The sequence below is a fragment of the Camelus dromedarius genome, chromosome 16 (genome assembly GCF_036321535.1).
Source record: "Camelus dromedarius isolate mCamDro1 chromosome 16, mCamDro1.pat, whole genome shotgun sequence".
In the NCBI taxonomy this organism is placed as follows: Eukaryota; Metazoa; Chordata; class Mammalia; order Artiodactyla; family Camelidae; genus Camelus; species Camelus dromedarius.
The window spans coordinates 24,953,163-24,978,897 of NC_087451.1; the positions used below are offsets into that span (position 1 = coordinate 24,953,163).

Here is a 25,735-nt window from a genome sequence, read left to right on the forward strand (position 1 = left end):
CATCAAAAGCATAATTTTTAATGGAAATTTCATCATTATTATGATTTATTTTTGGGTTATTAAAAAAGATGTTCAATGTGCCTCAAAAAGTAAACCAACTGGGTTTTGCTTCTTTTTGTGGCCTGGGTGCAAGACGCCCAGGTACCGCGACAGCGACACCGCCCACCCCAGAGGCGCGGCTGGTACCTGCATGGGGGATACGGCAGCGGCGGGGGCAGTCCGCACCGGGATGCCACTCAGGGGGCTCCTGGGGGTCTTGTGGACAGAAATATTCTGTCCAGCTCCACCTGCCAAGAAAAGAGAAGGGAACATTCCTGTGCTGCCCCGGCACAAAACAGCCAATAATACTTCCTGACCTGTTACTCTCCGGGTGACTAAAGCAGCAGCCCACGACGCAGACTAGGCGTCACATCCACCCCTCGGTCCTCGTCTCCGGACCAGCGCTGAACCGGGGGGGAGGAGGGGAGCTCACTAGCAGGGGCTGGTCTTAGATGTAGGACACTCAGGGGAAAGAAGACATACGTGTAACGAGGCACCGAAGGCAGGAACACACGTGCACAGACCATTAGGGTCAATTCACAGGCCTTCACCTCCAAGATCTGCAGTCTGATCCTAGCCTAATTCAGCTGCAAACTATTTCAGCAGAGACGACACCCCAGGATTAGCTGTGACTCTGGGCTTCCCATTCAGGGAGCACATTTGTTGCAATCAAGGGAAGAAACATACTGCATCTGGGACAGAGGCGCCTTCGGCTTCCTCTGCCTGCTGTGCCTGTGGCTGCAGAGCAGAGAGATGCACCTTCCTCAGACGTCGTAAGAGGGAATAAAGGTGTCCACCAAGCATTTCCAGACAAACCCGGGAATGTCCCCGATCAGGAACGACAGATCGGCACAGGCGGCCACACTCAGGGCCCGGTGGGGAGAGTGACAGTGAGTTCTGGATAAGGAGGGCCAGGCGCCAACAAGACGCCTCACCTCCCAGGAGAGGCAGCCTCTGGCCACCCTGCTAATTCTCCTGAGACAGCAGTGAGCTGGGTTTAGCGGACGCAGGGGCAGAAAGGGAAGGTGGTGAGGCAGGAACTGGAGGTGAGGAGAGGCAGGGAGGAGGGGAGACACCCTGGAGCCCCAGCCGGGCTGCGGCCTGCGGCCTGCACACAGAGTCTGCACATGGATGACCCGGAAAGGGCCCTGGGGCTGCGTCCACGTGAGGCCAGTGTGGAGTGGGACAGGCTGGTTACGTGGGGCCACCGTCTGAGTTTGAGTTTTGGCTTATGAAACAAAACGACTAAATACCTGGGCGTCCCAAGTCGAATGACTTGATGAGGGACTTAACAGTGGTTGCGGACTCCGAAGACGTCGGAGGGGTTCTGTTCACGTAGACGCCATGCCACCGGCCGGGGGCATCCACCTCGGCGGTCTCCGACTCGTCCTTCACAGGTCTGCACGCAAAGAGCAAATGAAACTGAAAAAGCGGAGGACATCCCGGGGGGCCGGGGTGGGGGTGGGGGGAAGGACACAGACAGGAACAGAGCCAACGTGAAGGAGATAAACAGATCTGGGAGGAGAATCCCTGATTGAAAATCCTGTTTTTCCTACCGCGTTGCATATTTAGGAAACAGCGAGGGGGTGGGAAGGGGTAAGTCTGGGAGTCCGAGATTTGCAAATATTAACTACTGTACATAAAAACAGGTAAAAAACAAATTCCTTCTGTACAGCACAGGGAACCATATTCAACATCTTGTTATAACCTTTAATGAAAAAGAGTGTGAAAATGAATATATGCACCTATCTGCATGCCTGGGACGTGACGCTGGACACCAGAAACTGACATAGTGTAAACGACTGTACTTCAATTAAAGGAAGAAAAGAGAAATAACGTAAGGAAATAACACAGGTCCCAGTCTCAGTTTTCATCAGAGATGTTTTCTTCGGAATGGCCAGAGATATTTTTTATGATATGAGCTCTAAATAAAAAGGATGCAAGTCTACTCTGCAAACTGTAAAAGATACACACCAATGTTATTTATCATAAAATAGCTCACTGTCCGTGGTGGATAAAATGGGCTGGCGTGTCAATGTGAATTCCAACCCCAACCTGGTGCACAGAGGTTGGAAAGATGGCCTGTGAGGAATGCCCTGCAGCTACGATTTCAGATGGGATTTAGGCTCCACCCACCAGGAAGACGGGCCAAGACTGGGACCTGAGTCAGGGATGGGAGGCAGGACACAGGGCGCTCACTGCACTGAGACAGATGGCGCAGAGGCAAGAAGCTTCTGCTGCTGGTAACTGTGGTGGCAGCTTTCTGGCTGAAGGTGACTGTTCACAGCAGAGGCAGCAGCTCCCCTGGCAGCCCAGTTCTACGTGTTGTGACTTGGAGAGCTGTTCCTGGAAGCTCAGGCTCCCAACAATCCTGCAAGCACTTAGCACCTTCCTGCTCAAGCCCACAGGGCTGCGACCTCTCAGGCACGACAGAACGCTGCCTCAGACACGCCTGCCCCCCCCACCCCCACCCCGAGTGAGAATGGCTAACAGCGTTCCAGCATACGGCTGCAGCTCTGCCGAGGTGAAGTGCCTGCTCTCGCCGTCTCCTTCCTGGAGAGGTCTCCCTGTGGCTTGTAAACTGGAGCAGAGACTTGGAGAAGAGCCTTTTAAAGACAGATAGCCTGATTCAGTTCTCTCCCGCATGGCTTCCCCCTCCGGGGGACTCTGGCCTGTCATTTAATCTCCCTGTGAATGAACCAAGACAAGGTCTCCCAATCTTCTGACTTCTACATCACTGCTCTTTTTGTCGTATCAAATTGCCACAGCTGTTTTGCAAGAAGATGACTAATTTATGAGAATGGCTCAAACAGAATCCTTCTGGCAGTATATTTTAATAAGGTCAGTGGAAGTTTAAAATATTTATTTACTGATCTTTTTGAAATGAGCCTAGCTACTTATAAGCTTCCGTGAAGGAATTTACTTGCTCTTAATTCTCAAAGCTTTCTTCGGTTGCTCTGCAATCAGTGCGAATCGAATAACTGTAAGCGAAACAGAAAACACTTAAATCACACTGTTCTAAGCTCTTGTCTCCAAAGCCCCTTCTTGAGAGTGAAAAAAAAAATCTGTAAACTGATGACTTCTTTGGAAGGAAACTTCAGGTTTTTCAGAAATTGGACTTTTTTTTTAACTGAATGGAGTTGGATTTTGGTATTTTCTCCGTTGTGTCACCCAGTTTAAAATTAGATGGTGACTCTGCAGGAAGACAGCGAGATCAGGTTAGGGAAGAGCAGGAAAAAAACTCTCATTCCTGCCCCAGCCATTCTCAGGAAGGTCAGAAACACACAAAGCGGACGGATGCCTTCTCACCGCTCCTGAACGTGACCTGACACCTCGGAGCCCGAGGGAACTTGGGGTACCCCTCAAAGGAAGATCGTCTGTAAAAATTCATTTTCACTTCACTCCTGGACGACAGAATACGAACAAAACAGAGAACCCCACCTCCTCTGAGGTGTCCCCTTCAATTACCTAAGTTTCTCCCTGTGACTCACAGTATTGAATGATGAACAGGGCTCATTCTGACCCCACAAGAAAACAGCAAGGCTGCAAGGACTCCCAGCCCCCTGCCTTCGATACCACAGGGGCCTCCCTGACCCCAGGCTGGCTTGGCGAGACCGCGGGAGTCAACTCTGCAAACTGTCCGGGTAGATTAGAGAAGCTACAGTACTGAACTCCACCCCCCGCTCCCAGGCCGTGTAACAGCGATGTGTGTGTGCAGGGAGTCACAAAACAAAGCCTGAACTGAAGAACAGTAGAAAACAGTTGAGAAGAACGCTACTGGTTTTATCAGAACTTTAATCACAAACAGGCCCCCGAGCCTATCTTCAGACTGTGATCAACCAGCAACGACCCCGTTTCCTCTGTTCCCAGGAAGGGTAAGAACTCTGTATTCCACAGAGGACACGAAGAAACACTTCAGCATGTAGCCAGGTGCACTGCAGCAAATTCACTAAAGAAAGAAACCCCTGCAAGGGACCGCTCTGGGGTAAACACTCGGTCAGGGTTACCTTCTGCCTCCTAAGACAGAGGTGACGCCCCTAGGTCAATCTGTAAAATATAAATCCCTCACGTCGCCAAAGGAGCCTTGAAAATTCCTCGAATCACCCAAAAGTACGACTTGCACGGTTCTGTAAGCACAACTGCACCCAAGTGCCATCTCTCAGTGAGCCTCGGGCACCTGCCTTTCCTGAGCTGCACACCGTTTGCTGTCTCTCAGGCGCAGCTCCAACAGTTCTGCCCTGTCCAGCGACCATGCTAAATCAACCACGAAAATGAGGTGTCTCCCGTCTGCTCCCAGCATGTAAAACTGGGAAAATAATGAATATTTTCCACAAAAAAAAGTGCAGGATATACTCCTCATCTAATTTAATTTTCCACCCAAATTCCGTAAGTTGCAATCCCTTGTTTTAGATGAAGATCACAGGCTTGTACGTGGTGAGTCTGGGGTGAGCCCAGCTGTTCGCACACCTTTCTCGGGTTTTCTGTAAAGCGTGGGTGTCCTGTGAGAGGCACACGAGGCTCAACAACAGTAACAACACTGCTGAGACTTGTCCAAATCTGTCTGCCATGTATTCAGGAAAAATACCACCAGCGTGTATCTCCCCTGCCCAGTTCTTATGATTATGTGATAATGTGCTCTTGGGAAGTGGCGCCCCGACCTGAGAGGGGCAGATCGTTGCAGGCGAGGTCACCGAGACAGGACACGGGGCGGGAGGCGCGGCCCACAGGCCTGGGGGCACCTGTGACCGTCGCCTGAGCTTGCGAGCGCCCGTGTCCGTCCTCACCTCTGGCTCCTCCGTGCTCTCTGATCTGTCTAACGCACGGCCTTCCTTGTTCCGTGGGGAACAGAATCTGCAAACGCCGGTCCTGTATGGCTCCCACCGCCTCACACAGCGCCCGGCTTGGCGCTGCTGCCTGCGCGGACCCAAGGGCGTGTGCACTCTTGCACACAACTGTTTCTAAAGTGTTCAAAGGGAAGCTACGTTTGGGAAATGTCACATTATCCCACTGCTGGCTTCACACCTGGCAGATTAATACGTGTAAAGACCAGTCACGTCGACCTGATCACGTGTTCACAACGGCTCTTTCCTGAACAACTGAGCGGAGCCCAGCTCAGGCCCGTCCAGGGCCACGCAGGACTACATGCGATGCCCCCCTCCACCTACCTGGCCTCCTGAAGTCCTCCTCCTCCCAAGTCCTGCCTCGGGGCCTCTGCTCGTCTATATCCTTACCCAGAAGGCAGTTTTCTCAAAATGTTTCTATGATTATGCACAAAACAAATCTAGAAGACGTCTGTAGCTCCACAGTGAGACAGAAATTAGTAAATGTTCTTTCCGTCTTGGGTGCCAAACAGCGTCTTCTGAATCCCACTTCTGAATTTCAATATAAGCATTTCTACAACCATAAATAACAGACAGGGTATAAACTGACTGTACTTCAATAAAAATATATTAAAAAAGGTAATGAACAGGGTAAAATGGCCATTTGAACCCAGGCATCTGAACCTCCAAATTCCAACAGTTAAGACCCACAGAAACACATCATAAAAATCCTACAGACAGATGTCATGTGTCCTGGACATTGAAGAATTTCTGCTACACAGACAATCAGTGGAGGGAAATGAAGAGAAACATAATACAGGTTTCCCCCAATTCCCTCGCAAAGGGGAGGTGGGTGCAGGGGACCCCCCGCACACCTCCATCCTAGGGGGCCGGGTGCTGCTCCTGCAGAAGATCTCTGACTGCCCCAGGAGGTGGGGTGCTTTCTCCCAGGGACAAAGGGCAGCAGCAGAAAGTGGCAGATCGGGAAAGGCCACAGGACACGCCTAAAATGGACAGCGGGCCAAGCCAAACAGGCCCAGAAAGCCGGCTCCCCTCCTGCACACCAGTGCCACCAAACAGAGAAGAAAGCAGACGTGGACGAATTCCCCCGCTGCCACGTCTTCCTCTGCACTCACTCTCCTCCGAACCTCCGTGTCTCTGATACACAATACGCATTTTCCTTAAAGAGCCTTCCTTCTCATTTAAGACACGAGGAGATTTTAAGAGTTATGGGGCCAACTGAGCACAGATCTAGGCAGAATCTATAGACACTGATCTTGGGCAAAGGACAGGCCCTGATACACTTTCAGCCGTTCAAGCAAGAGTAAGTGATGGGTGAAAACAGGCCGTGACCTGTGGACAGATCTCGAGGCATTAAAGGAAGAGACTCCCTGCCCTCCCAGCAGGACAGACATCTGTAAACACACGACAGGAAACAGAGTGAGACGCTGAAAAGCATCCACCTTGAGAATTCAAGAGAATTCAAGAAAATATATGAAAGATGACAATTTAAAACAAAAGGCTATGCAAATCTCAAACTCCTAATTTATCCCTTCAAAGAAAACTTTTTTAAATAAAATGAAAGTCTGAGTTAAAAAAAAAATGAAATCAGCAATCTAATAATCCCATGAAAATATGTGTTATGAGGAAAACGTAACCGCCTATTTGTACAAGATCAGGGTAGAGAAAAATCTTACACAAAAACGAAAAACCCAGGAGCGGTGAAGGAAAACACTAACAGATTACATCACATAACAATATAAAGTTTCCCATGATGAAAGATGATAAAGCCAAAAGACCCACAATGCACCAGGATAAACACATATCCCAGATAAAATACTGATTCATAAGCTGATAAGAGAAAAACGCAGAAAAGCTCAGTGGAGAAATAAACAAAAGGGCTAAACTAGCAATTCTCAAAAGAGAAGGTGAAAATGGTTAATGCATAATAGTACACTCAAATTAAAGACACGGAAGCAACCTAAATGTCCATCAACAGATGACCAGGAAATGAAGCTGTGGTACATATATACAAGGGAATATTACGCAGCCTTAAAAAAGAATGAAACAATGCCATTTGCAGCAACATGGATGGAACTAGAGATTGTCATTCTAAGTGAAGTAAACCAGAAAGAGAAAGAAAAATAACACGTGGTATCATTCATACGTGGAATCTAAAAAAAAAAAAAGGACACTATGAACTCACCTACAAAACAGAAACAGACTTGCAGACATAGTTACCGGGGAAAGGGTGTGGGAAGGGATAAATTTGGGAGTTTGAGATTTGTAAATGTCAGCCACTATATATAAAAATAGGTTTTAAAAAAGTTTCTGCTATATAGCACAGGGAACTATGTTCAATATCTTCTAATAAGCTTTAATGAACATGAATATATGTATGTATATGCATGACTGGGACATTGTGCTGTACACCAGAGATTGACACATTGTAACTGATGGTACTTCTATTAAAAAATAATAATAAAATAAAAAACAAAAGCAAACAAACAAAAAGTACTAATAAGACAGCGGGTTTTCTTTGCCAACCCTCGTTTCAGGGAAGCACCCTCCCCGGGAGTAAAACGTCACACGTCCCAGGTACGTAACCTGATAATATCTATTAAAATTTAAAAAGTGCATGTTCTCTAAGGCAGCAGTCACACTTTTAGGAACCCAGCCCACAAAAATACGAACCAAGCCTGTAAGGCTACATGAATAAAGGTTGTTATTACAGCATTATTTGGAAAGAAAAAAATGCTAGAATATACAACCTTGATGTTCACCAGTATGACAACATTTGAACATCCCAGGGCACATCCGCCTTCCAGGATACCATGCAGCTATGGACATGAGTTAAATGCATAGATATTGACTACTGTAAATATTGCTTCATAATTAAGAAGAAATCCAATACATTAGGTCAGCAAACAATCTACTATTTGCCTTTAAATGTCAACCAGACATCTAGACTTCAAATTCCATGTGCTATACTTTCTGATACCCCAGAGCTTTGCATTAACATTAATGTATGCAAAATTAGTTTGGCCTCTTGCTCTAACAGTGAAGTCATTTGAAAAACAGCCTTTGTGTTTATAAACCTACCTACGACTTGTATTGAAAATCCAGCTTACTTCTGCCTCGGTCCCAGTTATCTGATATGGCTTTCAAGTTCTGAAAGTGGAAAACTGAGAACAAAGGGGCAGGAAGGCCCTGCAGAAACACGGCCAGTGATGAAAAACCAGGCAACAGACTCTTCTAAATAACAATATTTATTTAGCACTTCATGAACACTTACATATAAAAATACTCAACACTTTCCAGGGGAAGACAGATCAAAATTCACGGTACAAATACAGCTGTGCGCTGGAAGTTGAAATTGTCTTTTTCTTCTTGTTTATATTTGAAAACACCCGGCAAGTGAATTCTACACTGTCCTAAGAATGCTTGGTCCGAGGTGAAGCTGTCCCAGGATGCAGACTCTTATCCCACCAGGCCAGTTCCAGAGAAGCTATTTTTGCAGAGGACACCAACCTCTCCTTTCTATCACCAGACTTAATATTCCTAGTAACTCCGTGCTCTCGGGTTGAACACCCCAAGCGCCCTCCTGAGGGAAAGGGCATTCCTGTCCCTAATTCTCCTGGGATCAGACAGCAACTCTCGTCTCATCCGCTGGATAACGTCACTGACCATCTGGACTCTTCCCCTCCTGAGAGCTGCAGGACGTCCTGCTGAACTGGACCCGGATCTCTTCTCAAACACGTGTACTTCCAAGAGTTTAAAATCGCACTTAGAATCTTGGATCCCTTTGAATTATATGCTTCTGGATTTAAAAAAAAAAGAAGTCTTTAAGTTTCCAGGGTGAGTTTCATTCACGAGGCTTTTGCTGGAGCTGTTGTCCGTGAGTTTTCAGATTCCAATGAGTGCCGTCACCACCGCTGAGTCAGCTCACCTGACTCAGCGGCATCCTTTCTGACCAACCAAACGTCCACCGCTGAACCAAGAAGCTCTGGAAATCAGCCCCAAATCCAGCGGCGGCTTGTTTCAGATGAGGTAAGGAAGTCAGACCTCAGCTCGGAAAGGTGAAATGCAGACTGGGGACGTGGAGGAAGCAGAACTTTCTAACTTTGAAACGAGACGTCATGCAGACGGCTTCCTATTTTTGCCAAAAATAGTGTTAATTCCAGGATGATCAGATACCATACTCAAAAGGAAACACAAAAGTCAACTCTGAAACGCAAAGCACACGCCCGGGTTGAGGTGAATGGCTCGCTGGGCGTGCAACGATCTCTCTCGCTGCACAGAAAATAAGTTTTCACAGCAGACTTGTACTTTGTTTTCAGAATAACTTCCTTTTATGTTCCAAATAAAAGACTGCTGAATCTTCTAAGAAAGAAAAAAAAAAGAAAAAGAAAAAGAGAGAAGGCTCATCTTTGCTTGTGCAGAATTGATTCCAAAATGCAAAAAAAAAAAGGTAAAGAGACTTGATCGCAACGACTCTGTGTGAGACAGTGGATGCTATAAGGAGACCATTTGGTTCTTTATAAAGAGGGGGTTTCTCCTCTACACAGTCCCCCCTTCAGAGAGAACTGGCTGTGGTTTCCCGTCATGGCCGGGGCCGGGCGGTCTCTCCTCCACCACGTGCTCCACTAGCTGACAGAGACCATGGCGCTGTGAAGATAGAAACGGGAGGGAAAGACTGGTAAAGGCGTGACTTCACGCAACAAGACCTCAGTCTACAGACACGGGGAGCGACAGCTGGCGCTGTCCGCGGGGACAAGCTAACGTCCAGAATCGGACCGACACGTCAGTTTCTACTGCTCCGACTGCTTTTAGAAGTCAAAGGTCTTCAGACGGAGAACATGCCCAAGCTTCCAGATGCCCTTCCCAGGCTCCTCCCACCAGACCTGCGCCGGCAGGCAGGGCTGTCGGCAGAAACGTCCAAAACCAACAAAACCAGGCCCCATAATTGACGGAGTGGCCTGTGCTTCCCTCTACGGTCCTCGCTCCAGGGCCAAAAAGGAAAAGAGAAAAAGGACGTCTTTTATTATTACAGTACACAGATTCTCAAGGCTTCAGGGACACTCACGTTCGCTTTCCAAAGCAAATCTGTAAAGATGGGGGCTGGGCGGCAGGGATCCTAACTCTTCAGAATTACTACGTCTCTAACGCCACAGACGTGAGTCGGTCGCAGGAGAGGAAGAGGCTTGCTGCGTCGCCCGAGAACCAGTTTCCACCTTGAGCTTGAGGGCCAAGTAAAGTGCCGGGACCCCAGCGGTGGGAGGTGCACAGGTGAGCTGTGCTCAGAAGCCGCTCAAGGACCCCCCTGAGAACCAGCCGCCCCCCACCAGGGTCAGGGACGCTGTCTCAAGGCATCTGCAAGGAGAGAGCTGAACAGCTTATCTCAGCGACCCCAGATTCTGCCCCCAACTGCCCCCTTTCCCTTGCAGTGAAGCGCCAGACACCCGGCGAGCGGTGCGGAGCGTTACAGCCGGAAGAACAAGACGCGGGGCGCACAGGCAGGCGGCTGACGTGAGGGCAGAGGGCGGTGTGCACACACAGTCAGAAGCCAGTTCCTGAGAGCCTGGCCGGGAGGGGCCGCCGGCTGCTCACCGCAGAGGGGACAACGTGACAACCAGCAGCACAGGCTAAACACAGCGCGAGCCTCGGACGTTCTGGTCTGGAAGCGAATACAGCTCATTAGGCAAGACATTCAGGGGGTGCAGCTCCTTCAGACGTTGCTCAAGGGTGCTCACTGGTGCCACAGGACAAAGACGGCAAAGATCGAGCAAGTCACCCTAAAAACAACGGTCTTGACTGTTGCAGCCTAAGAGGAAAAACGCACGGGTCTCTCCGCGCGGGGGCCCGAGTCGCGGGCTCCTCCCTGACGGGGCTGCGCGTGGCTGTCAAGGCGCGACGTTGCGCCTAATGCTGACTTGTGTTCTCTGCATCTGCCAGGCCCCAGGACACAACTTTTCAGGAAAAAGAGTTGATGTTTTAATTACAATGAAAGTTTTAATTTCACTGTGTTTCTCTTAATGGTTCAAAACAAGAAGCAGCCGGTGTTGGAAAGGTTATTCATTTATTATCCTTTCACCCAATAATTTATACGTCTGGCAAAACAGATCACTGTCAGGTCCATGAACACCACACTGGCTTGTTCAGATTTCTGGACGAGAAAGACGGGGCCCAGCTACAGCGCGGAGACACCACAGTGCTGGGGGTGGGGCGGGGTGGTTCCAAGGACGGTGTTGGAAAGATGGTACAGTCACCAGGCACGTGAGTTCCTGACTCTCCCATTAGAGGAAGGACGGCTGGCCAACCAGGGTCGGAGAACAGCAGAGCTGCGGGGGCCTTAACAGAACGGCCTGCTCTGACCTCCTCGTTTAAGAGGAAGGAGCTCGGTCTGCGGTTGGTGGCAACGATGAGACCACAGCCTCATTTCCCCGTGTCTCAACATCACATGCTCTGACTCCAAAATAAAAATACCTTTGAAGCCGTAACAGGGCTGAAGACGGCGAATGAGCCGAGTCTTAGATTTATCTGAAACACTAGCTCACAGAACGTCCACTTCGTTTCAGCTGCTGAGCTCCGGGTCGTCAGAGCTGCCTTGCCTTCGTCGCCCGCCTGCTGGCCTCTGTCCACGCCAGCGCACGGGAACGCGGAGCCGCCTGTCCGGAGCTGCCATCGAGCACTTTTCTCCTTCTCTTGGTTGTGCCCAGAGGTCCTCGTCAGATCATCTTCTGCAGGTTCTCTGGCTGTGGCTGAACCAAGAATGACCTCTGAGTTCTTGTTTGAGACGCCCATCCAAGTCAAATCGGGTTTCAGTCAAGAGTCCAGGCAGCCAAGATGGAAACACCTACGCGGGCCGAGGACCCTGGAGGGCACGAGCTCGCCGCGAGCCTTGCTCGCGTGGAAGGTTCAGGACGTGGCCGAGCCATCAGTTCCCAATGGCCAACTCTTCAGCAGGGGCAGCGAGCCAGAGCGGCCCAAGACCAGATAAGGGCCCGCACTGGCACCTGTCTGGAGGCCTGCGCGAGGCAACGACAGGCAGAAAACCACTGACGCCCACAGGGCCTCGTTCACGGGCCGTGTTCTGAACTGGCGTCAGTTCTAGAATTTTGAAATGTTTTGCGACCAGGGATTAAACTGTTGGACTTGGGAGGTAGGTTTGCAAATCAAAAGAGAAACATACTGGGTTAAAAAAAAAAGTGCCCCTAAGTTTGAAGACATGAGATGTGGTGCACGAGGCCCTAAATGGTCAAGACACGTGCAGCCTCCCTCTGAGGTCAGGGTCCAGGTTGCACGGTCTGGCTTGTGTCCCAGAAGCTGTGTAAGAAACGCAGCATCTCAGACAGTAACTTGCTGAGGGCCACCTCCTAAACTCAGGGCTTCTCTCTTAGCATTTCTCTGTAAAACAGGTACACGTGAAGCAGTGCAAGTTATGACGTGGTTCCTCCTCCAGACACACAATATAAAAAGCAAGACAGATGGACAAACAGAAGCAGACACAAAGGCAAACCAGGCGACCTCATGGCCATGTCACCAAGGAGCACCGTGAAATCTCATCTTCCAGCTCTGCTTCTCCCTTAGCTTAAAATTCTCGTGCTCTGGTGGCCAGAGGGGTTAGGTGTGACTATAAAACCAGGACCTCAAGACTTGCAGGCGCGAAGCGTGAACCCAGCTACGCGGATAATCTCGGTCCTTCTCTAGAGGCTGTTTTACAGACAAGTCACAAACAAACAGCTGCAGGATTGGCAAGTGTGGTTAAGAGAATCAGAAAAGAACTCTGGAAGAAATCTACCCCTTCCACCGCCGTGAAGTTCACGGTAGTACATCAGACCCAGCGGCCCAGGACCCAGCCACTGCCACCTCCGGAAAATGGGGGAAAGGGCAAACTGTACCGGAACCTACTAAATCTGAGTTTAAAATTCTTCTATGTTTCATTCCTACTGAGACATCTGAGAACTCAAAATAACTCCCTACTATCCCAGGATCTCAGAGTTAAGGGCATCTATTCCTGACCTGGGAAGAAGCACTGCCTCAGTTGAAGTTCATGATCTTGTCTGTAAAGCACTTACATTTTAAACAGTAACCAGCTTCGTGCTCACCCTGGGAGCAGTTTGCTCTGGAATGTCATGGTTAAGACAGGCTCGCGGGGACAACGCGGCCCAGGACGTCCCTGCCTCCCGGGGAGAAGCGAGGGTCGCAGAGCAGCCAGACCTGTTTTCCACGCTCACCCTTTTTAACAAAGTGGGTTATCTGAAGGGCTCCCCGGGGGAGCCAAGGGGGCTGCTGGTAAGGAGCAGGTCCCAGGCCAGGCCGGTAAGTCCACCATTGGGCGGCCAACTCCCGTGGAGGCGTCCAGTGTCGCCCACCGGGTGAGGGTGACCCACAGGTGCACTGAGCCCACGGCGCTGTGAGAAGCAGCCTGCTCCCCAAGCCCCGCTGGGGGCGTGGCCACGGTCCGTGCAGGTGAGGGACGCACCTTCTCTGCACCAATAAACGCGGTGCTGACGGGGCTGGTTATACCCTGGGGTGGGGTCAGTTACGCCCGGCTGAGAGGTTAGTTATACCATAACTGTAGATCGGAGGCAGAGCGGCAGAGGGAGCCTAGGAAGAGACGAAGGCTCGGGGCGGAGCCGCTCCAGCGCCGTGTCCAGCGCCCAGGCCCGTATGTGGTCACAGGAGAGGCCCCCTCCCCCCGGGGCCAGGACCCACCTGCCGGGGCCCCGTCTGTCCCCCAGCTCCTTCTGCAGCTGGGCGTTCTTCTCCTCCTCCTCCAGCAGCCTCCGCTTCACTGCCCGCAGCTCCTGCTGCGCCTCACACTTGATGTCGTTGGCCACCACCACTGCCGTCTGCAGGTCCGCCTGGAACCTCCTCCACTCCTCCGTCTCCTCCTGCAAGAGCCAGGGCCCAGCCTGCGTCAGACGGGCACCGGGTCCCCGGGGGCACACCGCGAAGGACTGGCTCTCGTGGCCTGACCCGTGGGGAAAGGCTGGGGGTGGGGGGGACTGACCCTGCATGTCAGTCTCCAGACCAAAACTGAAGGTCACTTGAACTTCCCTCCTGCCAGCACCATTTGTGGTTCCAGGGCCCAGGACAGCAAACAGACTCTACACAGCAGGCCGGAGAGCAATCAGGGTACTTCTCAAAGGTTTCCAAACCTAAGTTCATGGGGGCGGCCCCAGTACAAGGACGCACAGGGTCCCGTCCCTGCCGTGCCCATGTCTCACCTTTATCTGCTTCGTCAGAGCCTTCAGCTGCCTCTCCAGGTCTGACTTCTGTTCCTCCAGCTTCATTACATTGCCTGGGAACAAACAGGGCAGACAGGTGTCAGAAAAGGTAAAAGACTGGGGAGAAGCTCAGCTCACGGGCAAAAAGCAGCCCCTGGGTCGGCATCAGGCTTTGAGGTCCCCCTCGCACATCCCAGCTGGGCAGCCTGAGCATGGCAGCTGGAGGCGGGAGGGCCCTCCGAGCTAGAAAACGGGATGCTTTGGGGAACACGTGGTGTTTGGTTAGGTCAGGCCCTCAGACGACAGCTGGGTGGCCGCAGCACCACGGGAGGAACCTAGAGACCCGCTCACACTCACAGGCTGGTGCCTGGCCTCCTGACACTCACACAGGCGCCCTCAGTTCCTTCCCTGCTCCAGGGGGAGGGCTTTGCTAACACAGGATGCAGCTGGTTATTACTGTTCTGACTTCTGGACCGTTTCTTGAGTCATAGGTCTTTTTTTTTTTTTAACTGAAGCATGGTCAGTTTACAACGTTGCGTCCATTTCTGGTGCACAGCATAATGTCTCAATCATACACATACACACATATATTCCTTTTCACGTTCTTTTCCATTACGGGTTACTGCCAGATAGTGACTGTACTTCCCTGTGCTGTACAGAACAAGCTCGTTGTTTGTCAACTTTACACGTAGTAGTTAGTATCTGCAGATCTCAGACTTCCAGAGTTGTGGGTCTTAATTGGAGTTAAACCTCCAGATCACTTGGGAAGCTTTACAAAAGCGCAGACGTTCAAACGCAGACTCTGACCCATGGAAATAGGATCTCCCGGGGCGGCAGGGTCTGACGGGTACATTTTAAACAGCTCCACCAGCGACGTGACTCCCTCTCCCTCATTAAGAACATCTTTGGGAGTTTGAGATGTGCAAATACGAACCACTATATAAACAATAGATAAACAACAAGTTTCTTCTGTACAGTACAGGGAACTATATTCAATATCTTGTAGTAGCCTATGATGAAAAAGAACATGGAAAAGAATACACGTCTGTATACGTATGACTGAAACGTTACGCTGCATGTCAGAAACCGACACACTGTAAACGGACTATACTTCAATTCAAAAAAAAGGAAGAAAAACTTGGAGGGCACTATGCTGAGTGAAATAAGTCACACAGAGAAAGGCAAATGCTGTATGACATCACTTCTCTGTGGAATCTAAAAAATACAGCAAACCAGTGAATATAACAAAAAGCAGCAGACTCACAGACGAGAGCACAAGCCAGCGGGGAGCAGCCGGGAGGGGCAGGATGGGGCGGGGGAGTAAGAGACACAAACTGTGTGGGTAAAGTGCACGAGCTCCGGGGACATCCGTGCAGCACAGGGAACACGGCCAGCATTTTATAGTAACTATAAGCGGCGGGTAGCCCTGAAAAACCGTGAAACACTCTGCTGTACACCTGAAACATATAAAATTGTCATCAACTATACTTCAGTAAAAAACTTAAAAAAAATGAATTAGAAACTTTAAAAAAAACACGTCTTCAGCCCCCCTCTGCCGCCAGTTCTCTCCACGTTGCGTTCAGGTCGTTCTGATTTAAATCCGATCGTGTCCATAACATCTAATTGAAGTTCTTCACTGGGTCCTCACCACTCCTTCCAGAGCGGCAGCTGTCAAGGACGTGAATCAAAATTACCAGACAAGCTTCAGAAAAACCCACACGTGGTCGTGCTCTACCCACCAGTTCAGAGTCACGTGTGGGGCCAGAGAATCCGCGTGTGGGGCCGGCGCTGCAGGTGAGAAGCGCTCCTTGACTGTCCGTTCTCCGTCCGTTCCCGAGGAGCCCTGGTCTCGGGCCGGCCTTGCTCGTGCCCGCGTCTCCGAGTGAAGACATCTAATACACCTTCGCACCCTGACAGAAGCTAAACGCTTCTCAGAAGACGCGTGGTCGTGATGATCTGCAACCTGGGATACGTCCTGATGCGGCCGAGGGCGTGGCCCTGACGTGCGCCCTGTACGGTAATCATGTGCTGCTTTCCTGGTGAGTCCGTGCTGTTTTGGGGGGATCTGGGGACAACGCAACCAAATTCTCAACAACAATAGAACAGAAACAAACAAAGCCAGACTCCTCCTGTTTGACGTCGCACTTGTCTGGTCTGGCGCCAGGTGTTCTGCCGTGTTCCCAGGCATGACTGCTGGGAACAGCCTGGATGGCACTGACAGAACGCTCTGTGGTCCGGCCGCATTTCCCAGGATGGAACCGTGACGCTGACCAATTCATCGGGGTGCAGCCTCGGCTGCCAGTTCTCATGTTCGAGGCAGTTCTGTAAAGGTGCTGGGCACCTGGAATCAGCGAGCACTGAACGCTGCTCCCCGGGCAAAGGTGTGTGATGCCCCCGCCAGCCTCTGGTCCCAATGGTTTCCTCCAGCGAAAGGCTCTGTGCATTAAACAGGCTCGCTGGTCCATGTCCTTGGATGCTGGAGACCCGCTGGCTGGCAGCGCCCTTCACTGTGTCACACTCGGCGGGGATGTGAAAGATGATCCTGCTGCCTCCTCACCTGCCTCACCTGCCTCACCTGCACTCTGTAACTTCCTCTGCTGAGGGCCCCGCCCGGCTGAGGGCTCCACACCTTCCTGCGGGAGTGACCACAATTCCTCCGGTTTTGGTTCACAACCATGTTATGTGCTACTTTTTTTTTTTAAATCTCATGAATCCACCAATGTTGCTGCTTTCCCATCTTCTGCAGCCCAGCACTTTCCAGAGCAGCTCACGGCCAGATGGGTGAAGCTGCCCTCCCCTTTGTCTGGGAGTTTTCATGACCATAGACAGCACTGTGCCTTGGGCCTGAACAGACAAGCCTGTCACCTGACGTGAGGATTTCCTCCACGAGGCACATTGCAGCTCTCTGGCACTGGGGACACCAGGCAGCGTTTCAGGACAACACTTAGGGGCCATTTTGAACAGCGACATCACCAACATAAAAGCACAAAAATGCAAACAGTGTGCCCCTAAATCACCTGCTGACAGTCTGGGCTGAAACACGAAGCCAGGCATCACCTGGCCCCACCTGAGCTGGGGGTGCACGTTGGGAGACTCAGATTTCCCACTGCCCTGCCCACGTGCGCCAGGGACCGCGGAAGTGCCCTGCGTACTGACGCTAGGGTCACAAGTACGGTTCAGCAGGCAGGTGAGTTTGCCAACGTGGATTCCATGAATTACCAGAACGGACTGTACCCGTTGGGGAACTTTTCAGGCAACCGGCCCTGCTATTTTCGGAAGGCTGGTGTCACTAAAACCTCTACACACTAATTCTTTTGTTCTGAAAGGAAAACACATTAGATGCGATCATTTGATAAGGCTTATGTGGACAAAGCAGGCAATGTGTAACTAATCTCTTTTAAAAATGTCCTTCCCTGTTCAAAGCAAGCAAGCTCACAAATAAGCCGTCTGCGGGTGCCTCCTGAGAAAGAAGGGGCAACATCTGTATCATCTGATACCTCACTGTCAGTGGGACGCGTTCACGGAGCTGTTTTTTCCCGAGGCCAAGAGCACACCCTGTTCGAATCAGTCCGACCCCCCTTGCCGCCTTTCTGTCGTCAGATCCCAAAGGCAACACCTGTCAGCGCCTGCCCCGAGGCCACACGTGGTGCTCCCACGCCGCCGGCTGTCCACCCATCAGCCGTCTTCTCTTCAGCGTCACCTGCTTTCCAGCTGAGCTTAAGGGGATCCGTTATCCTGTCCTCCCTCACGGCCGTCCTCCCCCGGAGAGCATCGACACTCAACAGGGAGAACTTTCCCAGCACCTCCCGTCCCGGTCGCCCACGGCCGCGGCCCCCCCCCCCCCCCCCCGCGCCCGGCCCGCCCGGGGCTTCACGCCACTTGCCTTCCAGCTCACTGATGAGCTGGTTGTTGTGCAGCTTGACAGCTCGGTGCTGCTCCACCTGGTCTTCCAGCTCGAATATGGTCTCCTTCATGCCTTTAATCTCCGCGTCGCTCTCCGACGCTTTCTCTTGCAGCTCGAGGCTGGTCCTGCTCAGCTGCTCTGCCTGATGGTCGCATATCTCCTTCAGGTAAGAGTAGTCCTTTTCCACCTAGAATAAAGGCAAGGGCCCCGGGTCACCAGGCGGGAAGGAGTCCCCCGCACGTCAGCGTCAGGGCCACCAAGGCAACAGCAAAGGAGGCTCCTGGCACGCGCGTGCCCGCCCCGGGTCTGCGTCCTGGCCTCTGAAATAGCCAGGGCTACCGCTGCGCGGAGGAACGTGATGGATGTAGGTGGCCAAGTGGGAGGATTCTGTGCCCCTTCCCAGGGCATAAAGAAAGCCGCACGTTTCCACATCGCTCCAGCACCTTCCGCGATGCTCACCAGGCCCACAGCCGCTGCGGAGCAGCGCCCCCTGCTGGTGAGCCAGAGACCTGACACCCCTGCAAGCCCCACACGTCCCGCAGTCAAGCACCTGGGGCAACGGTGTTCCTCTAGAGGAAGACCATGTTAATGAGACAGTTAAAGTGATGGCAACACCAGCCCACGGAAGGCTTAGAACAGAGAGGTGCGCACACCAGACACAGAGTGCACAGCACACTCATGTCACCTGTACAATTTTCACCATTAACCAGGCACCAAAGCAGTGGTTCAACTTTGCCACGTCTGCTGAATCCTTTTCACTTTCACAGGATTTGTTAAAGCCTCGACCCGCCCTCCCACCGCAGAGGCCAGCACGTGCCCCTGAAGCTGGCATGTGCTTGCTCCTTGAACGGTTTTCCACTTGCACCTGGATGTGTCTGGGATCATGCGCAGTACCGTTCTGGACGTTTTAAACCTTTCACACACACGATGCTACCCTGCACTGTGCCTCTGCAGCGCCCTGTGCCCGTCTGCAGTGTGTCCCATGGGAGCACGTGCTTGTCCCGTGTCCTGTGTGTCCTGTGCTGATCACGCTGCTGTAACTTGTTCTCAGCTGTGTTTCTGCAGTGTATTCATCACGACACACAGTCCTAGGTCACTACTTCAAAGGCTGCGTAGTATTTTATGGTCCCAACATACCGATTATTTTATTATTATGAACCATGCCCTGTTTGAACAGTTCTTTATTTAATGTTACTGAATAGGTGTATATTAACCAGGTAATGTATAAGCTTGATACCTAATAGATTTTCTCCTAGATTTGAGAGGGGAAGTCTCTGTATTTAATACATTTTTTCCCCAGTTGCATTTAATGTGCAAAACCTGGCTGTAAGCTCTGCGGGGACAGAGAGCCGGTCTGCCGTCTGCACCAGTGGACCCGTGGTGCCCACACCGTGTCAGACCTGCAGGACGTACCTAGTGAACATCTGCTGAATGAATCAGCAGGCACTGGAGGGCAGGACTGCCCTGCTTTTCGATGGGGAGGTTGTGACGAAGGGTAAAGAAGGAAGGAAGGAAGGGAAGGAGGAGGAAACCAGCAGGGAGAACTGGGCGTAGCAGAGACAAGGCCAGGGTTGATCTGTGAACCCTGTGTTGTTTTTGTGAGAAAGGTGTGGCTCTGGACTGCAGTGCAAATCACACCACTGCAGCAGCGGTCAGAAGCCTGAAACCCACTGTGCAACAGCCGCGTGGCTGAGGGTGTGGGCCTGGAGCCGGGCTGCGGAGGTAAGTCCCAGTTCCTCCCAACCAGAGCCTGGGTTCTCTCCTCGCCCGGCCTCGGTCTCCTCATCTGAACAACTGAATGACACAGTGCACATCAGGCATGCAGCACAGCGCCCGGCACACGGTAAGCACGGGACAGAAGTCATTACTTCTCTCCTGACTGCCTTATGTCTCCGAGCGTGCGGGACTAGACGGCGATGCACTGCAGGTCCAAGAAAACCAAAACACACGGAAAACACCAAGTCTTCACCCTACGACAGCTACTTCAGTAAATAGAAGACCACTTTCAAGGAGAAAGAGGAGGGGAGAGGGGCGGAGGGATAAATCAGGAGTTCGGGATGAGCAGACACACTGCTGTATAAGATGGGCAAACAATGAGGTCCTACTGCACAGCATGGGCACTGTGTTCAATTTCCTATAATAACCTATAATGAAGGAGAACATGAAAATACTTATGTATGCACCTGTATGACTGATGCTTTGCTGCACACCTGAAACGAACACTGTTAATTGACTACACTTCAGTAAAAAATAAAATTAAAGAAAAAAAGGGAGCAGGCTGACGTCCAGCAGCCTGTAAAAAGCAGCCACAAAGGCACCTGTGAGTCCTGCGTCGAGTCAGACCCTGGCTTTCTGCAGAGCGGCTGGGCTCACTGTCACTGAGTAGACTTCAATAAAAAGAAAAAGAAAAAGAAGAAAGAAAGAAAATGCCAGTCCCTAAGTAGTTCCACAGCTCTCCCGCAGGGGCTGGGCGGTCACAGGCAGGTATTTTTCCATTCATTCTACAGAGCAACTAATGGGCAGAAAGAGAAATGAAACCACTTGAAAAGAACGCTCCACTTCACGCAGCAGCTCAGACCGGCACCGTGCACTCCGAGGTTCCCGGCCGGGTTCAGGGCTCCCCTTTAAAAAGAGCAATCACTTTCATACACCTCTCATCTTCGAACATCAGCTTTCTCTAGAAATGGGCTGTGCAGAATTGCATCACAAAATAGGTTCAAGTGAATTTCCCGGGAGCACCAGTCCTCCCTGGAGGGGGCAGTCAAGACTGGTCCCTGAGCTCGGAACACCACCAAAGGCAGACGGCAGCAGAGGCCACTGGGGTGGGACGTCCTGCAGGGCTCGGCCTGAGACACACGGGGCTGGAGTCTCGGCGAGGGTCACCACCTTTCCTCTGGCCTGTCAGACACAAAACCGAGGAAAGGTACTGTCACAGGTCTGCTCCCAGGGAAATAGGTTCTGAGACGGCTCGGCACAAAGAACTCACCATGAGTGCTCTGGGGACCCACCCCTGCGGGGCCTGGGGAAGCCAGACCCGGTGGAAGAGGAGGGGGAGCCGCGGGGCAGTCACAGCAAAGGCTCAGCTGATCCCGAGGGGCCCTGCACTGGGGCACCCTGCAGAGTCGCCCCAAACTGAAGCAGGGCCTTGGCCTTTCTCCCCCCCCTCCCCCGTGGGTCGGCCAATGGGTGCAGCTACCCTGGAGAAGGAGGCAGCTCTCCCCACAGACAGCAAGCCCTGGGCAGAGACCCCAGGGGGCAGTCAGCGGCCATCACCACCCGCGGCCGGGGAAGGGCAGTCCTGGGGGCCTGGCCGGGCACCCTGCCCACTGCAGACACTGCAGAGCATCCCTGGCTGGCCACCACCCCTCCGGGCCCACCCGGATGCCCGGCTGAGTCCCTCCGGCCCCAGTGCAGGTGGCTGCCTGTGCCCTCCAACCACTGCAAACCGCCTCGTCACTCCTCGGTTAGGCCAAGAACTTGCTGTTCTCTTCGGCAACATTCCTGCCGTCCCCGCCCCCACCAGCACACCTGGCTCACTGAGAACCTTCCCCCCACCCCCCGAGATTCAGGTTATAAATGAAACAACAGGACATGTCTCGGTGACTCAGGTTTTCGCTGTGAGTTCCTCTTTTTTGTCTGCGATCAAGCGAACATCACCTAGTTCATCGAGACGCCACAGGCTGCTTCCTTCAGACCAGCAGGCTCTGGCTGTGCGCCTGCCGAGCGGCGGGGCCCCCGGGTCTGCTGCGGGCGGTCTCTGCTCCATCTTCACGTAACCAGGAGGCAGTGAAGGTCAGTGGTTGAGAACAAGGGTTCTGGGGGGTGGAGCTCAGGGGTGGAGCCCGCGCTTAGCATGAGGGGTCCTGGGTTCAGTCCCCATCCCTCCATTAAAGAATAAACTTAATTATCCACCCCACCCCCCAAAAAGCATAAGAGTTCTGGAGTCAGACCCAGCTTCGAATCCTGGTCTTCACCAGTTAATGAGTCAAGCCTAGGGATGCAATCCTTCTCTGCCTCAGGGGCCTCCACCGAAAAACACTGGATGACAGAGGCACCTACAGCCTGAGTGCTCGGTGATGACGGGAGTTAAGCGCTGTAAGGCCGAGGGCACCGGCGAGGGACAGCACCGGACAGCAGCCGGTGGCGCTGGTAACGCCCGCCGCCCCGACCTTTACCACTGACACGCCCTGTAACACTGACATGCCTTTAGCCCCTCTCTCCCCTAATCCTGCTGCAGGTTCCTCTGACAGCGCTCCTCCATTCATTTATCCACTGGGCTCACCCAGCAAGCATCCGCGGGAGACATACCAGCCGCAGAGCTAAGAGTGCACCTAGCGTGACAGTGGGTGCGCGGGCTGAGTAACTTCGCCGTGAGGAAGGTGTTGCTTTCTGTTTGCTTTTACATCTAACACATCTAGCCTGGTTATTCCCAAAGCCCTCTGCTTCCAGGGGAAACAGGCTCCGTCTGCACGCATGCCTTACACACTTCTCCCCGCGAGAAGCCCCAGGACCCGGACTTAAAGGGCGGCTGAGCTCCTGTCAGCAAAGGCACCGGGGTGATGGGAGAATCGCCTGAACTGAAACGCACTGAAATTTCCACGTTTGCAGCTGAAACAGCCCAGTCTTCACCAGTTCCCCCAACAGCATCCAGTCGGTGATTCCTGCAGGGGAAGTGATCCGCCAAACATACAGCCACGCGCAGCACCTCGGGGGCACCGGGAGTGGACCACGGGGCCGAGCTCACGCTGGATGCCCAGGTCCTCCAGACCCCTGGAGCCCGGGGCCTCTCTGAAGAAGTGACACCGTGGTTGAGACCTAAAGCCCAAGACAGGACCTTGGGGATGGGGAGGAAGGGGGCAGAGACAGCCCCCCAGAGACACCCACAGCAAGAACTGGGCCTGGGGGGTGGGAGGAGGGTGGAGGGGTCGAGGCTGGCGGTGGAAGCAGACGGGGTGGAGAAGTGACTACCTGGGGTCCTGCTGGCTGTGGCCAATGCTCTCAGCTACCCAGATGTCATTCCCCCTTCTTCTCTTACCAAGAATCCCCACTCTGTTCAGGAATCGGGCTGTGATCCTGCGATTTCAGGGAAGAGGACCTGAGGGAGGGTCTGTGACCTGAGGAAGGGTCTGACCAGAGGTAAAGGGAGGGCTGCTGAGGGCTCCCGGGGAAAGTGCTCTCCCCCCAGGATGGAGGTGTCGGGGACCTGCCAAGCCCCTGCCTGTGAGGACCGTGGGGACCTGCTGCTGAAGACGCCATGCTGGCCTACACCCCGGCGGGAAGAGGGTCACAGAGCTGCCAGCCGGGAGCCGTGATGTTATGCCGGCCCGGACCACGGCCACTGACCACCACCTCCAAGCTCCCGGTTACAGGGGCCGAGGGAACACCTGCCAGCTGGGGCACTGATGCCCGGGTTTCTGCCTCTCACAGTCCAAAGCATCACTGGGGTTCCTCATGGGCCACCGGCTTCTTAAGCCCCGTTCCAAGCTCTCTCCAGGCCTTGGAGGCTCCTATTCTCAGGCACAGCTACATGACCACCTCCTTGCCACACCTTCCTCTCAAATTCTGCTTTTGCCATTTGCGGCCAGTCTTTACGCTAATCAGTTCGGCCTGGTGACCAACGCAGGACACACAATGAGCATGTCACCTCTCGTTTTCCCCGACCACTCACAGCATGTGTTTCTTTATAATCCCCTTATTCCACTGGAAGAGACACCTGAGTTTTTGTAGAAAGAACTGAATTTCTAAGGACATCACCTAGAACCTTCCAACCTTGGGGGAGGGGTAAAAAAAAAATCAAGTGTTTTCTTTTACAACTTCTAGGTTCCAAGCCTTATAAAAATTCTCTAACTTGAAATCAAGATCCCAAATGACTAGAAACTTGAAAGTCAAAAAAAAAAAAAAAAAAAGTAAACCTGGGTTGCACGATAGTCTAGAAAAACAATGATCGTGTCCGAGTCCCCGCTGTGGGCGGGCTAGGCCGGCACGTGCACTCGCAGGAGGCCGAGACTCCAGGATCCTGGGGAAATCAGATCCTCAGAGTTGCGCAAAGCTAAGTCATGTAATCACACGTTAAGCTGCCAGGGAAGTTATAAGGTGGGTGTCAGAGAGGTTGAACTCAGAGAATGGAGATATCTGCAAACAGCCGGAGACAGATGAGAGGATGAGGGGCCTCCGAGACCTTCGCCCCGCCAACGAGCACGCCCCGCCAACGAGCACGCCCCGCCAACGGGCACGCCCCGCCAACTCCCCACTCGCCGGATGAGGAACCACTGCCCCGCACCGGGGGGCGGAGGGGGAGAAAAAGACATTTGAAGGCTTTTCAGAGGCTCTTCTAATAGTATCTGAGTCACTTAAGTAACTTACCCGAGCTGGAAACTTCTGTAGATTCACTAATCTGTCAAATCACAGGACGCTTTGGCACTGCCTTTGCTCTTGGTCAACAGGTTATTTTGTTCTTTTCTGCTAATACTCCCGTTCTGCTAGGGGATCGGGTGCACGGACGCAGAGCTCAAGGGCCAGAGCTGCTCAGCGCCGAGCGGTCTGCCCGGCGGCCAAGCGGACAGCCACCCTGCTCGGGCTGAAGGGTGCTGCGTCTCAAAGCTCCGTGCAAAGTGTCCAGTGATGCCCCGGGAACTGGATAATTAGAACAGAGCCAGGAAGGCAAAGCTGCCTTAACACGGGACCGCCTCAGAGAGTCTGTTATCCTCATTCACAGCATAGGTGACTGGATACAGAAAACATGGTACATGTGTGCTATGGAACACTGCTCAGCCATAAAAAAGGATGAAATAATGCCACTTGCAGCAATATGGACGGACCTGGAGATCATCACACTAAGTCAGGCAGAGAAAGACAAATATCATACAACATCACTTGTATGCGGAATCTAAAAAAGGCACAAACGAACTTATTTACAAAACAGAAACAGACTCACAGACGTAGAAAACAAACTTACGGTTACCAAAGGGGAAGGGGGTAGGGAGGGATAAGCTCGGTGTCTGGGATCAGCAGATACATACACTACCATGTATATAACAGACAGATAAGAAAGTCCTACTGTACAGCACAGGGAACTATATTCAATAGCTCATAATAACGTACAATGAAAAAGAATGTATGTGTGTATAACTGAGTCTCTATCCTGTAACCAGAAACTAACACAACACTGTAAACCAGCTAAACTTCAATTCAGAAGACAAGAAAAGGGGCTAATTCACGTTGCTCACATATTAAAGGAGAAAAGCCAGCACGATTACAGGAAACCTGTGAGAGCTTCGGAGCTGCCCAAGCCCTACAGCAGAGACCTCACAGGTGTCTGAGGTCTCTAGCAGATGGAGGAGAGAAGGTATAGCTCAGTGATAGAGTGTGTGCTCAGCATGCACGACGTCCTGGGTTCAACCCCCAGTACTTCCATCAAAAAATAAATCAATAAAAATAATAAAATTAAGGGAAGAGATCTGTAAGACTTTAGCAGATAGAGGAAACAATCGATATCCATCCTTTAAAAAAAAAATAAGCAAAGACAAAACACTTACAGCCAAAGACTTGAATAACTCACTAAAAGGTATACAGCAAGTGCCTACCAGACATCCTTCGTGATGAAAAGCTGAAAGCACACCCTTTAAGTCAGGCACAAGTCCGGGATTCCTCCACCGCCACGCTTCTGTTGTTCACCGGGGAGGGGCCCGAGGCCCCCAAGTTAACCGCCAGCCGAGTCGGGAGGACCCAGCCTTTCCACC

At 52.1% G+C, this 25,735-nt stretch overlaps 1 protein-coding gene across 9 annotated transcripts in view; it reads right to left on the reverse strand.

Annotated features, from left to right (window-relative positions):
* The window catches only part of SPECC1 (sperm antigen with calponin homology and coiled-coil domains 1), a 188,715-nt gene that overhangs the window by 42,789 nt on the left and 120,191 nt on the right, over positions 1-25,735 (reverse strand). For 8 of the 9 annotated variants that reach the window (XM_064495322.1, XM_064495324.1, XM_064495319.1 and 5 more), the window contains 5 exons: positions 17,976-18,183; positions 14,093-14,166; positions 13,578-13,756; positions 1,293-1,438; positions 187-287 (listed from right to left, as the gene is read on the reverse strand). In XM_064495322.1, coding sequence (XP_064351392.1) covers positions 187-287; positions 1,293-1,438; positions 13,578-13,756; positions 14,093-14,166; positions 17,976-18,183 — 708 coding nt within the window. Of the gene's footprint in view, positions 1-186; positions 288-1,292; positions 1,439-8,110; positions 9,528-13,577; positions 13,757-14,092; positions 14,167-17,975; positions 18,184-25,735 lie in introns of those variants that run through there. The other variant, XM_064495327.1, reaches the window with a different exon arrangement.